The sequence below is a fragment of the Coregonus clupeaformis genome, unplaced genomic scaffold (assembly GCF_020615455.1).
Source record: "Coregonus clupeaformis isolate EN_2021a unplaced genomic scaffold, ASM2061545v1 scaf0318, whole genome shotgun sequence".
NCBI lineage: Eukaryota > Metazoa > Chordata > Actinopteri > Salmoniformes > Salmonidae > Coregonus > Coregonus clupeaformis.
This window is the reverse complement of record NW_025533773.1, coordinates 119545-134304: the sequence shown is the minus strand read 5'-3', so window position 1 is coordinate 134304 and position 14760 is coordinate 119545. Positions and strand designations below refer to the sequence as shown.

The 14760-nt window shown below is 43.6% G+C and overlaps 1 protein-coding gene across 2 annotated transcripts in view; it reads left to right on the top strand.

The window, feature by feature from the left end:
* The window catches only part of LOC121558362 (myelin basic protein), a 51032-nt gene extending 36283 nt beyond the window's left edge, over positions 1 to 14749 (top strand). For both annotated transcript variants that reach the window (XM_041871757.2, XM_041871758.2), the window contains exon 4: positions 14451 to 14749. In XM_041871757.2, coding sequence (XP_041727691.1) covers positions 14451 to 14749 — 299 coding nt within the window. The remainder of the gene's footprint in view (positions 1 to 14450) is intronic.
* Positions 14750 to 14760: the final 11 nt, after the last annotated feature.

The window sequence follows — 14760 nt, the reverse complement described above, 5'->3', positions numbered from 1 at the left end:
TATTATCCCTGTAGCCCTCATCAAATATTTATAGGGATGCGCTTCAAAGCTGTTCTTATACAACCCACCTGGCTGGGAAGAGGAAGAGCTTTTGAGGCTTGATCTTTTCATTGTTGCAATGACAGCTCTCTTGCAAAACAGATTTAATGTGAATGAGATAAATTAAACAATTATATTATTATTATTTTTACTATTTTTGTTGTAGTTGTTGTTGTTGTTGTTATTATTATATTAGAAGTGTGGGCTTTGTTAGGGCATGATGCTAACAGGTATGTAACATTCAGGTTTGGTGGATGCTGATCTCTGGTCAGTCTGAAGTCCACCGTCTTTTATGGTGTGCTATTTTTATCAGGCGTTGTTAATATTAAACCATTCTTAACAGGCTGTTAGCACTCTGGTATTGTGTAAAATACCTCTTTCTAGGACTCTCATCAACTTCGAGAGAGGAAAGAACATTCATTATTGCTCTCAACTTCCTGTGAGGTAAACAATTTGTTGGCTTGGTACAGACAGTAAATAAATATGGAATTTCCCACCAAATTGCCATGGTTAAAGTGGTTTATGTGAGCCAGCTTAGTGGTCTGTTCTGTTTGAGTTGTCATCAGCAAACCTCTCTGATCGTGAGGCCTCTCGAGCGTTAAGGTCTCCAACGTATCCACGCCGCACTTCCTGTTAACAGACTTTGCACTTTTTCCAGTCCTGAGCAAATACACCCAGTCAGCATCGTGTGCTGTTAAAAGGCTATTATGGCTCATTACCTAGTCTGCTCCGGGGCCTACACTCAGGCTGCAGCCAAAGTCCCCTTGGTCTGTCTGTGTCTGCCCTGGCTCCAGATCCTCCTGACCTGTCTGGGTTACCTTAGCTGCCCTCTTCCCTGCCTTCCAGTCTGTCACTCCCCTCCCGTCCCCTCTCCTCGGAATAGAATTAAACAAACAGTAACTGGGAGATTCTAATCAGGATCTCTTGGTGGTACTGTCGCTGTGGTTCTCGTTCACTGAGGACAGGGTGGTCTAGGCCTAGGGGTCGCCATAGGGATGTGAGAGGCTCTCTGAGCACATCAAGGTGCCCTCAGTCTGCCTTCACCTTCGGCGCTTCACCTCACCGCCCCGAAAACAAAGACAACAGGAATGAAAGGGTTTAGAGAGAGTGAAAGAGAGGAATAAGGTGGGAGGTTTGATCTGAAACAGGAAGTCTGGGACTCACTAATCTCTTACTAATTAGCTTTGTTACACACACGCACGCACACACACACAATACTTTAGGGGGATTGAGGATTAATAATTTTGTTTTACCTAATTACTCCCATTTCTGGTTAATCTTTTCTCATGCTGGAGAAGGTTTCCGACCATGTGGGCATATGTTTCTATCCAGCTGAACTGTGTTTACTCTTTAAGCTCAAGGAAAGTCTGTGGGACTGACATTATGAAACCAAAACTGTGTGCTCAAGTAGTCAACCCTCAAACCCAGGAATGTCAAAATAGCTAAAATGACTCGATTCAGATATTCAATTTAATTCAAAAGCAACTGAAAATGAATTGCTGAAGGTCTTGGATATAAAAGATTGTACAGAGAAAATAAAAATCGAAAGAAGAAAATAGAGGAATAGACATTTATCTTCTACCTTTTATGAACGACCAATCCCGTTCAAGATCTCCACCGTCTTGCCTCTTTCAAGAACATTTTATGATTTCACCATAAGTCAATTATTACTTATTTCATGTTCATGTCTTGGTTCTGATTGCATTTGGGACCTGACCTGTCCTCTGCCTTTCTAATGGGGCTGCTGCTGCCTTGCCTATGCTGACCGCATTAGTCTGGCCCAGGGCTGATTGTGTTAGGGTTCTATGCTCCTCTGTTCTGTCTGAAGGAGAAGAGGAGATGAGGGGGTGCTGCTGTTTTTCAACCTGGCTCCCTTCGCTCCATCTGTCGTTCGCTCCTTTGTCTGTCCGTTACTAACTCCATTGTAAAGCTCCAAGGGTCAGGATGTAAAATGAAAAGTGAATCACAACATGCCCGGGAATTAGATTTCCTTCTGGGCCTGTTAAAAGTTGTATTTTCTTGTCTGTCGGACAAGACTGCGAGGAATGTTGGACACCTGAGCCAGATAAAACAGGGCCTGCTCTGTGTACTTTGTTAGTTTATTGTTTGCTGCTTGCACTTAAACAACATAGACTGAGGGAGAATTCCTCTGTTTTCTCTCTCTCTCTCACTCTCTTGTCCTCTTTCTCTCTCTCTCTCTCTCTCTCTCTCTCTCTCTCCCGTCCTTTCTTCCTCTCTCTCTTTATATCTACAGGTAACTGACAAAATAATGAAAACACTGAGGGATACAAAGTGCAGTATATTGAAAGCAGGTGCTTCCACACAGGTGTGGTTCCTGAGTGAATTAAGCAATTAACATCCCATCATGCTTAGGGTCATGTATAGAAATGCTGGGCAGGCCATTATTTTGGCTACCATGGCTATGCCCCCAAAGGATGACAATGCCCCCATCCACAGGGCAAGAGTGGTGGTCACTGAATGGTTTGATGAGCATGAAAATGATGTAAGCCATATGCCATGGCCATCTCAGTCACCAGATCTCAACCCAATTGAACATTTATGGGAGATTCTGGAGCGGTGCCTGAGACAGCCTTTTCCACCACCATCAACAAAACACTAAATTATGGAATTTCTCAAGTTCCAGACACTTGTAGAATCTATGCCAAGGTGCATTGAAGATGTTGTGGGTCATGGTGGCCAACACCCTATTAAGACACTATGTTGGTGTTTCCTTTATTTTATTTGGTGTTTCCTTTATTTATTTTAACTATATACCGTCCGTCTGTCTGTCTGTCTGTCTGTCTGTCTGTCTGTCTGTCTGTCTCTCTGTCTCTCTCTCTCTCTCTCTCTTTCTCTCTCTGAAACTATCTTTGTTATTGGTCTATTAACTTGAGCAATAACTGCTTTTTGAGGTCATTTCGGTTTCGGTTCAATTATTTAAAAAATATCACTGTATTCGATTTCAGTTTCAATTATGTGGGTTGAACGCTGTAACAACACAGAATAAAGCAATTTTAAAATGTCCCATGAGTGTAGTGACTGCCCATTACTGCTTATCACTTATTAACCACCATTTATTCACATTACTTTACTTTAATAAAATATTTCAGTTGTTGTGTATATTACTTTTGTTTTATTTGATGACTTTATTATTTCATCTCATCTCTATAGAGCTGATGCCTATGCTGTCTGACAAAATCACTATTTTGTAGTTTTTCAAAGTAAATAAGGCATACTTTCAAATGCCAACTATCATGTATTTTCAGGTAGAGATCCCTCGCGAAGCAACAGTTGCTCTCTATATCCCCTTGTGATTGCGCAACTTTTGCCTCTTCCATAGCAGGTGTAAAAGAAACAAAGGCCAGACAAGTGGATGCGCAATGGATTATGGTCATTGTAGTTAATTACCATGTTATATGCGCTAAACCATGTAGAATATTGGCCTGTTGGAAACTACAACTCCCTACTACATCGCACAGTTCAGGCTGGATCTGATTTATCTCTAGAGAACTGTGCAATGTGCGCATTGAGCTCACAAAAAAAAACATGAATGAAATGCAATTCAAATCATTGAACCGATTTAGGTCAATTAGTTGTTTAAAAAATGAAAAATAACTACATTCCGGTTAATTGCGCAGCACTACTGGGCCTTTAATCAGGCTGTCAGTTTTCTTACCTGAGATATTTCGTTTCACTTTCAAACGTGTTGGGGATAACAGTTGGCTCTTTGAACCCCTCCTTGAAATCCATTGTGTTTCACTTAAAAAACTAACTGCATATCTGTAGATAAATGAAATAATAACTGTAATGACGTTTTATTTTCAGTTCCAACCACAGGGAAAGGTCAGTTAATAATATTTTAACAGGTTTCCATTTATTTTGTGATATTATTATTTTGAAATGGAAGAACTGTTGAATTGGATATAAAACCATTACATGATAAGGATTTCTTTGGCTATTTGCTCTGTATTCTCTTTGTTGTACGTACAGTATAAATGTTCTTTGTTAGTCCAATGTCCATTGAGAAGGAATAATTGATACTTCATATCTAGCCATTATTGGGAACGAATAGAAATATGTCATCTGTCTATTTTTGTGCAGCTATATGGTAGATTAGGCTAGCTACAGCTTTCTCTAGCAACGTTTTTTTAAATCAGTAGAAGTAGATCATCCATATACTTGCGTGTGTGTGTCTGTCTGTCTGTCTATGTGTCTTGTCTCCCTACAGTATGTGCATTTAGCTACAGTCTTTCACTGTGCCTTATGTCAGGCCGCATATAAAAGAGGCTGATGGCTCAGGCGTTTGTCTCGGTGGCTGGGGCTACCACTAGCTGGTACAGCGGGCACTAGACCCTGCCACAGCAGAGCTCCTCGCCACTAAAGCGCTGATTGTTGAGAGCCACCATTCATCACTGGGCCAGTGTTCTCTGCTTTGACACCATTGTTCATCTTCTCTCACTGTCTCTGTCTTTATCTCGCTGTCTTTCTCTCCCGCTCAGCCCTCTCATTCTCACTCCCTCTCTCTGTGTACGTGTGAAAAAAGCTAAAGCAAATGTGAGAAGTAGTTTGACAGTGAACTTGCTAACCCCTATAGTTAGTGCACTACATTTGACCAGAGTCTCCTATCAGGCAATAGAGGGCCATTTTGGACGCAAGGGTGTGCTTCACTGGGGGGACTGGTCAACAGGCGCTGTATAGGACCTGGGTCCACATAATGCTTCCACAGAGCGAGAGAGAGAGAGTGGCCGATGGAGAAATGTACACTATACAGTGAGGGAAAAAAGTATTTGATCCCCTGCTGATTTTGTACGTTTGCCCACTGACAAAGAAATGATCAGTCTATCATTTTAATGGTAGGTTTATTTGAACAGTGAGAGACAGAATAACAACAAAATAATCCAGAAAAAAGCATGTCAAAAATGTTATACATTTATTTGCATTTTAATGAGGGAAATAAGTATTTGACCCCCTCTCAATCAGAGAGATTTCTGGCTCCCAGGTGTCTTTTATACAGGTAACGAGCTGATAGGAGCACACTCTTAAAGGGAGTGCTCCTAATCTCAGTTTGTTACCTGTATAAAAGACACCTGTCCACGGAAGCAATCAATCAATCAGATTCCAAACTCTCCACCATGGCCAAGACCAAAGAGCTCTCCAAGGATGTCAGGGACAAGATTGTATACCTACACAAGGCTGGAATGGGCTACAAGACCATTGCCAAGCAGCTTGGTGAGAAGGTGACAACAGTTGGTGTGATTATTCGCAAATAGAAGAAACACAAAATAACTGTCAATCTCCCTCAGCCTGGGGCTCCATGCAAGATCTCAATGCAATGATCATGAGAACGGTGAGGAATCAGCCCAGAACTACACGGGAGGATCTTGTCAATGACCTCAAGGCAGCTGGGACCATAGTCACCAAGAAAATAATTGGTAACACACTACGCCATGAAGGACTGAAATCCTGCAGCGCCCGCAAGGTCCCCCTGCTCAAGAAAGCACATATACAGGCCCGTCTGAAGTTTGCCAATGAACATCTGATTGATTCAGAGGAGAACTGGGTGTGAAAGTGTTGTGGTCAGATGAGACCAAAATCGAGCTCTTTGGCATCAACTCAACTCGCCGTGTTTGGAGGAGGAGGAATGCTGCCTATGACCCCAAGAACACCATCCCCACCGTCAAACATGGAGGTGGAAACATTATGCTTTGGGGGTGTTTTTCTGCTAAGGGGACAGCACAACTTCACCACATGAAAGGGACGATGGACGGGGCCATGTACCGTCAAATCTTGGGTGAGAACCTCATTGAAAATGGGTCGTGGATGGGTATTCCAGCATGACAATGACCCAAAACACACGGCCAAGGCAACAAAGGAGTGGCTCAAGAAGAAGCACATTAAGGTCCTGGAGTGGCCTAGCCAGTCTCCAGACCTTAATCCCATAGAAAATCTGTGGAGGGAGCTGAAGGTTCGAGTTGCCAAACGTCAGCCTCAAAACATTAATGACTTGGAGAAGATCTGCAAAGAGGAGTGGAACAAAATCCCTCCTGAGATGTGTGCAAACCTGGTGGCCAACTACAAGAAACGTCTGACCTCTGTGATTGCCAACAAGGGTTTTGCCACCAAGTACTAAGTCATGTTTTGCAGAGGGGTCAAATACTTATTTCCCTCATTAAAATGCAAATCAATTTATAACATTTTTGACATGTGTTTTTCTGGATTTTTTTGTTGTTATTCTGTCTCTCACTGTTCAAATAAACCTACCATTAAAATTATAGACTGATCATGTCTTTGTCAGTGGGCAAACGTACAAAATCATCAGGGGATCAAATACTTTTTTCCCTCACTGTACATGAGAATTGTCGGCAATGTCTCGTGGAGTCATTCATTTAGAAAAGTGATGGGACTACATGCATTGTGTGGGAGTTTTTGTATGTGCATCGCATGTGTGTGAATATGTGAGTTAGTGAATCAGTGGGTCCAGAGTCCCAGGGTCCACGTCATCTTGCCTTGACCATCTGGCCAGACAATCAGGGAGTGTGTGAACAGCTGGTGATGGATGGACGATGGCTATTGTAGAGTAGAGGAAGGAATGGACAGCCATTACCCATCACTCTGGGAAAGTATTTGGACCTACTGTAGCCCACTGCTTCCCCAAACCCCATCTTATGATTAAAATGGTTTACATAAAAATACAACATGCTTTCTGAACTTTTTGTGAACCTGTGTGATAAGATAAAGTGTCTTCAGGAAATTGAGTGAGCAGTGTTTTGCTGTCCTGTCGATCCTAGTGCAGATGGTAGATATAGTGTATAGATGGTCTGTTTTATGGTGTTTTTTCTGACTCTCCACTTGATACAAGCACTCAGGATGATAAGTTAATTATGCCAGTGGTCAGATAGCGGATTGAACAATGTGATGAAGCTTGGCGTTGTAGCAAACAAGTCTTCGGTTGTCTAGGCAACACCCCCCTCACTGCTGCAGCAGCACACATATAAATAGAATGAATGGAACGGGCTTGGAACCTCTAACCCTGGTAATTTGACTAATAAACTCATGGGTGCATTCGCATTGGCTACCTGGTATGGTGATGCAACAATTTCCATGGTAATGTAGAATATTAATTCAAATTATGTAAACTGAGGTGACTCATACAATAGAATGTTTTTTTGTAATGTCAGTTGAGTTGAAAAAGACTCCATCATCTACAACATTGGAGTCATATCAGGCCATATTTGATATATGGACAAAAAGCTTAACATAATTTTTTTGCACCATTTTGTGAACTAGCATGGACAAGTTGCAGTATGAGATATCCCCAAGGTATGTTTGAGCAAAACACCCCCAGCTGTAAAACCTGTTAGCGAAATCAATGCAATTAACCCGCTAGAGTCGATTGACGCACTGGTGCGTCAATCTAAGTTACAGTACATTAAAAACAAATCCCCATCAAAATCCGTCAGCTAGAGATATCTGTTTTTTTGCATTGGATGCGTCTCAAATCACCGCATCCGGCAGTGTCGCACTTCCGCATCTGCGGTGAAAGGTGGCAGAGTTAGAGCATGCGACAACCCCCGAAAATCTGTCTTCTCACATAAGCGTCTGTAGCGTCCGAATGGTCTGACCTTTAAACTATTATGACCACTCAATGGAAAGGGGTGTCAGGAGACACATCTGAAGTCAGTACCGTCGATGTTCCAACTTCTATTTGGTAGCGTCCGAACACAAACTAATGGGACCCCACTGTGGAAAGGGGAGATTCTAACGAACACAATGGTGTCGTCCGTTTTGCTCTAGGACCCCCACAAGTACGGATTCTTTTTAAACAAATGGAAGTATATGAAGGTAGTTTTGTTCCTACCCAAAAAAGATTTAGGACAGACACTTCAAAACCTTGTTTCTCATGATTTATTTTGTTGACTGTCTTTTTTGCCATTTATGAATGTGTTATTCAATGCGTTTCTATGGGCTTTAGTAGTAAAGGACAAAATCTATATTTTATCAAATCATTTTTAAATATATTTTTTATACCTAAAGGTCCTAAAATTAAAAATCAAATATGACCATCTTGAAACAATTCCATGTCAGCTTAGCACCCCTCCTCCCCCAACGTCTTAGACTGTAAAGAATTAAACATAACGTAAAGAGGAAATGTAGTGAAACAAGAAGAAATGAAGCAATTAGACGAAAGCCCACAGTATATGACTCCTGAGTGACGCAGTGGTCTAAGGCACTGCATCGCAGTGCTAGCTGTGCCACTAGAGATCCTGGTTCGAGTCCAGGCTCTGTCGCAGCCGGCCGCGACCGGGAGATCCATGGGCGGTGCACAATTGGTCCAGCGTCGTCCAAGGTAGGGGAGGGTTTGGCCGGCAGGGATGTGGGTTCGTTTCCCACGGGGGGCCAGTATGAAAAAATAAATACATGTATGCATTCACTAACTGTAAGTTGCTCTGGATAAGAGCGTCTGCTAAATGACTAAAATGTGAAATATATGCTCATCTAAAGCAGGATAATGGTGCATTGTGCTTGGGGTGTAACAAAAGCCATTGTCACCGACTGGATTTACTCATTTTCTGTTTAAGTTTGCCATTGATCCAGGAAAGTGGTGGTGGGAGAGGAAACTAACTACTGTATTCTCTGGGCATACTGTAAGTGTAGGCTGCGCTATTTCACATTCACACAGTTAACGGCTGTCTTGTTGAGGAGATGGCAAGGCAATTTCCCTTCCCATTAGAGACAATTGCCCTTCCCATTAGAGACAAAGTCCCTGTACACACACACACACACACACACACACACACACACACACACACACACACACACACACACACACTGTGGATTGATCAATAGCAACCTGTTGGTGCTGTATCTGCCTGCTCTGTCCAGCTCTGTCCTGTTCTGTGCTGTTGTTACCTAACGCCTTTTACCTGAGAGAGGAGAGATCCTGGGCTAGAAACCCCATGAGAGAGAGAGTAATAGAGAGAGTAAAAGACAGAGAGGGAGAGAGAGAAAGGGAGAAAGAGAGTAAAAGAGAGAGAGTCAAATACTGAAAGAAAGAGAGGGAGTCAAAGTGAGAGAGAAAGCGAGAATGAGAGAGAGAGAGATAGATAATGCTCTGAGTGAGATGTTCTTGGCCAATAAACAGATCAGTGCGAAAAGCATTGGCTGGTGTTGACAGACCAGAGTTGACAGTGATGCTAGCCTCACTGGGACTGGCTCAGATTATGATGTAAACCTCAACACTGATGCTAAACAAGAACAGGGAGTGTAACCCAGCAAAGTGGATGTTGTTTTGCATGAGTGCATGCTGAAATTGGCACTACCACTGACACATTTCTATCAAAGATTTTTTCCTGGGTAAAAGCTGATATCACATACACGCTGATATCACATACAAGTTTTTTAATTGTCCCCATAGGACAACCCTTTTTGGTTCCAAGTAGAACCCTTTTTGATTCCAGGTAGAACCATTTTGTGTTCCATGTAAAACCCTCTGTGAAAAAGGTTCTACATGGAACCCAAAAGGGTTATACCTGGAACCAAAAGGGGTTCTTCAAAGGGTTCTCCTTTTTTCTAAGAGTGTAAACAGGTTTGGTTAAACTGTAATATCTGACATACACATTATTCCCCATTTGGATTGAGCAGTTGTAGGAAGTGAAGGTCACAGAGGTCATGCTTGGGGGTTTAAGGACAGAGGCAAAAAATGAGGGGTATAGCTGTAGCATCTGTAGCATCTCCTCTATCTGCCGCTGAAAAATCTCTGGAGGACGACCATGAATGCCAGATGAGTCTGAAGACAGATGGCCATTCTCCCCGGGGCCTGTGGGTGGAAGTCCGGGAGCCATGATGAATGCTGTGGCAGAGTGGGCGGTGGCAGTTTTTTACTTCTGGGTAGGAGGTCTGGTCAAGGGCCACATATCTGCGCTGCTTCTTAGAGGAATACTTCCCGTGCCTGGGTCCCACCACTATGGGTGGGTCCTGGCTGGCTCCTTGTTGTTGTTCCAGACGCTGGTCCACCAGAAGGCCAAACGTCCTCTGCACTACAGGGGCCATGAGGAGAGAGGAGAGAGATTGAGAAAGGGAGAGAGCCAAGGCCCACTCGCTGCATTCCTCCTCTCCTCTCTTGTCTGTTTGTCAAGAGTTTGTCACTGTGGGTTGTCACTTCTTCTTCTCTCACTCGCCACTACAGATCTTATTTTTATGGAACGGTCATAGCCTGGTTAATAAACACATATTTAAAGTACACTTAGAAAAAAGGGTTCCAAAAGGGTTCTGCGGCCGTCCCCATAGGAGAACCCTTTTTGGTTCAAGGTAGAACTCTTTTGGTTCTTTGTAGAACCCTCTGTGGAAAGGGTTCTACATGGAACCAAATGGGATTCTTTAAAGGCTTCTCCTACATTAAAGGGTTATCCTATGGGGACAGCCGAAAAACCCTATTTGGATTAAGATAGCACCTTTTTTTCTAAGAGTGTAGATCAATAACGGGCCTGATTGAAGTGGTAGAATATGTACTGTATCACGATGAGTGACTGTGTGCTTTTCAATCATTCACTAAGGCCTAGCATCTGTCTCCAGCCGGCCCTGTGCCAGACACATTGCCATGAGTGCCTCATTAAATGCATTAATAATATGAAATTCATGAGGGGGACCAAGAGATCAAGAAAAGTGAGCGCAGCGTGCTACATAGCAAACCCTGAGCAGCTCTGTAGAGACCCTTCTACCTCCTACCCCCTCGTCAGTGTTATGCATCAGCCCACTCATTCATTTCCCTGAATGTTGTTTACAAGCACCAGTGTTTATCATCTCTGCTACTACATCTTTGCATTGGGGAGAGGGGTAAGCATGGTTTTGTTAATGTAATGAAGGAGCACACTGGGGATAAACCACCTCTCTCTCTCTCGATCCCTGTATCTCACTTTTCATCTCTCTTTTTTAGGCTCTTTGTCCAGTCCCATTTTATTAAGGATTCATTAGGGCTTAAAATATACAGTATATTACGTATAAAGTGGGACTGACGTTTCTGACACAACTCAAAGTGTCTCACAGAAATATAGGGAGCGTTAATGAAATGTAATAGTCCCCATAAACCCTCCACAATTTTTAAATGACAAGACAGGTACGGCGGTGTCATCGTCGTGCTATACACTCCTCTGAGCATATGACTAACAGCATTTCCTAATAGAAAATGTAGTTAGATTAAGCTCAGTTATCTGTGGATGGAACAGTGCTCTTAACTTATTTGGCAGGGAGAGTGTGTGAGAGAGACTATTTAATCAGCATTCAGCCCTGTTGATTGACTGACTGATGGGATGTGTTATTATCATAAAGTGGAGATGGTGCCCCGGTGCAGACATATTCTGAGTGCACCTGCAAATAGTAGCTGAGCCTAATGGAGATCGAGAGTCCTGTTCAGGTCTCTGTCACAGTATTGCTGTCCGTGAACCAAAGACAAAGCATTAAGTGGTATTGCACTTCAAAATCAAAGTTTGTCAGATGTTTTTAGACCTTTAAAGCAGTCTAATGTTAAGCTGACTATTTATCTTTATAAACTTGATTCATAACTATATTATTTTCTAACAATACACACATGTAGAATAGATGGGCAATGCAAACCTATAATATTCTACGTTGGTTGGTGTTTCATTTGCAGAGGTGTTTCAATGTCAAAACACTCTGGGCTATGCACACAGAGAACCACATCTATGGAGTATACCGTTTCTTCCCCAGAGTCACAGAGAGAGGGAGAAGGAAAGGCGGTTAGACTGATTATTCAGCGTTTTTGTGTTTGCCAAGCATACAAGATGCCAGGTGACTTGTCATCATTCTGTAAGTGCTGTGGAAAGTTTTTCTTTGCTTTTCTTGTGGAGGTGCAGATAGTACTGAGAGTGATATGCTGAGGTAATGGGGTTGATGGCAGTTGATGATGGAGGTGATGGCATGAGAGGACTCTGTAACAGAGTAGGGCCACTGCCGGGAGGAAATCTGAAGTCTGAACAGTTTGCTCATATTGTGGAGCTGCTGAAGCACCGGGAGCACTGCTTTCATCATTTTATAACATCATATCACTCTGTCTTTATAGCACTGTCACAGCAGCACACACCTCAACCACATCTACTGGGAAATATCTCTCCATCCTCCCTTTTCATATTATATCCGGGATCTCCCTCTTTCTTTCTCCATTTACTCTCTCTACTGATCTTTTTTTTCTCTCTTTCCTGCTCTTCCAGTCCCTCGTATTTCATGTTGTGAGGTGTAGGATCATAATTACAGTTGCCTTTCACCAAGGTGACAAGGGATATTTGGTTCTGTGATTTGTTCACTGGGAAAATATCAAGGTCTTAGTGACTCAGTGAAATAAGATAAGATGTGCTAGCTGTGCCACTAGAGATCCTGGTTCGAATCCAGGCTCTGTCGTAGCCGGCCACGACCGGGAGACCCATGGGGCGGCGCACAATTGGCCCAGCGTCGTCCAGGGTAGGGGAGGGAATGGCCGGCAGGGATGTAGCTCAGTTGGTAGAGCATGGCGTTTGCAACGCCAGGGTTGTGGGTTCGATTCCCATGGGGGGCCAGTATGAAAAAATAAAAATTATGTATGCACTCACTAACTGTAAGTCGCTCTGGATAAGAGCGTCTGCTAAATGACTAAAATGTAAAATGTAAATGTAAATGTGCTGGGGGCGTCCTGTTTCCCCAATGGGCTTTGAGCTTTGGTCGAGACCAGCCATCCTTACATCCTTAGACAATCATATCCAAGAGCAATTTGTTTGAATACGTAAATGGCTTCTGCTACAGTAAACCTGCTTTCATAGTACATATTTCATTTCAGTGTGCCAGTTCAAGTGCCTGTGATTTGTCATTGTGGTTGACTCAAGCAGTGTGGCTGTAACTCCATGTACGTCATTCACACAACTGTAAGTCTCAGCTTTGTGCTTTAGTTGTACTCAGATTCATGATAACGCTGATCAGGAATGTGATACGTCTCTTTGATCATAGAATCTGAACATTTGTCAGTAGATCCAGATCTTGACGTTCGGTTTGGTTCTCCAAATTGCAATGTTCTTCTTTTTTACCCAATTCTAAATGCAGTAATATCCTTCCATCTGAACGCCTTGTTGATCCATTTTGAGTTACTGTTGAGGTCTTTCTCAAACCCAATGATCTGCTCAAACCGGCTCAAGCCAACGCCTGCCTGCCTTGCAGTTGCTCAGGCATCAGATAAGTGTCACCGTGCATCGGATTGAAAATCCATACTTATAGGAGTTATTTTAGTGACACTAGCCTCTCTGTCCCACAGAAATAACTATGCAGCTCTGACAATAGGCCACTGTTGACGAAATATTAGCATGCAGATTCCCCTGGTGTTTTTTCTACACCATTTCGTCCAGTATAGTGTCTGCATTGTTCTTCAGGGAGCGCTGCACTGCATGCCCTGTGCTCCGGGAGCTAGCTAGCATGGTGGCTTCTGTCAGAGGGGATAAGTTACAGTTAATGCCGTAGATCTCAGCATCACACTGATGGCCATAGTGTCCGTTAGGGTCCATTCGCACATGTGGAAAACAAATGGAGAAACGTGTGAATTAGCATTTCAGCATTGGACATTCAATGACAAATGGCTGACCTAGGGATATGAGTACCACCCTGCATCCCACTGCTGGCTTGCCTCTGAAGCTAAGCAAGGTTGGTCCTGGTCGGTCCCTGGATGGGAGACCAGATGCTGCTGGAAGTGGTGTTGGAGGGCCAGTAGGAGGCACTTTTTCCTCTGGTCTAAAAAAATATATATCCCAATACCCCAGTGCAGTGATTGGGGACATTGCCCTGTGTAGGGTGCCGTCTTTCAGGTGGGACGTTAAGCGGGTGTCCTGACTCTCTGTGGTCACTAAAGATCCCATGGCACTTAACCCCTGTGTCCTGACTAAATTCCCAGTCATCCCCAGCTTATTCCTTCCTCTCCCTTGTAACTATTCCCTAGGTCATTGCTATAAATGAGAATGTTTTCTCAGTCAACTTACCTGGTAAAATGAGTTCTGTACAGGAATGTGGAAAGTATGCCATTATCATTCCAAGAGAGCTATTGGGCTTGGGGAAGGATATGTGTGTGCTATGTTACTTTTATACAGTATTATAACTGTAAAGACCTTTTGGCATGGACTGAGGAGGAGACACTGTGAAACCGTTTTGATAGTAGGTAATGACCCTTGCTAACAATGTATGGTTTTCCCAGTTGCAATAATCTCCTAGCTATGTATTTTATCCATGTTCTGGGTCTATTACAGGGCATGTCACTCAGGATCCTTTCTCTGTTGAGTTTCTCTGGCAGAAAGAGCAGGGTCTTGTCAAAGGGCCCCATTGTGCAGGGCCCTTGTGCGCCATGCAGGCCCATAGTCCAATAGATAACCCTTGTTGTTTCTGCGCAGGCCTGGATGAGGCAGATGTGAACCCGAACAATGGCTGCCCCTCTGAGAAGGCGGCGGCGGTGACTGACTCCACGGGCGCTGAGGGGCCCAGCAGCTCCTGGAACGAAGCCAGCACAGCTGATGCTGACGATAGCGCCGTGCCACGCCCCCACCTGGTCCGCCTCTTCTCCCGAGATGCCCCGGGCCGCGAGGACAACACCTTCAAAGACCGCCCTTCTGAATCGGATGAGCTACAGACCATCCAAGAGCACAGCGGAGCGGGATCAGAGTGTGGTTCAGAGGATCAGGATCTAGACTAAGTTTGTTTCTT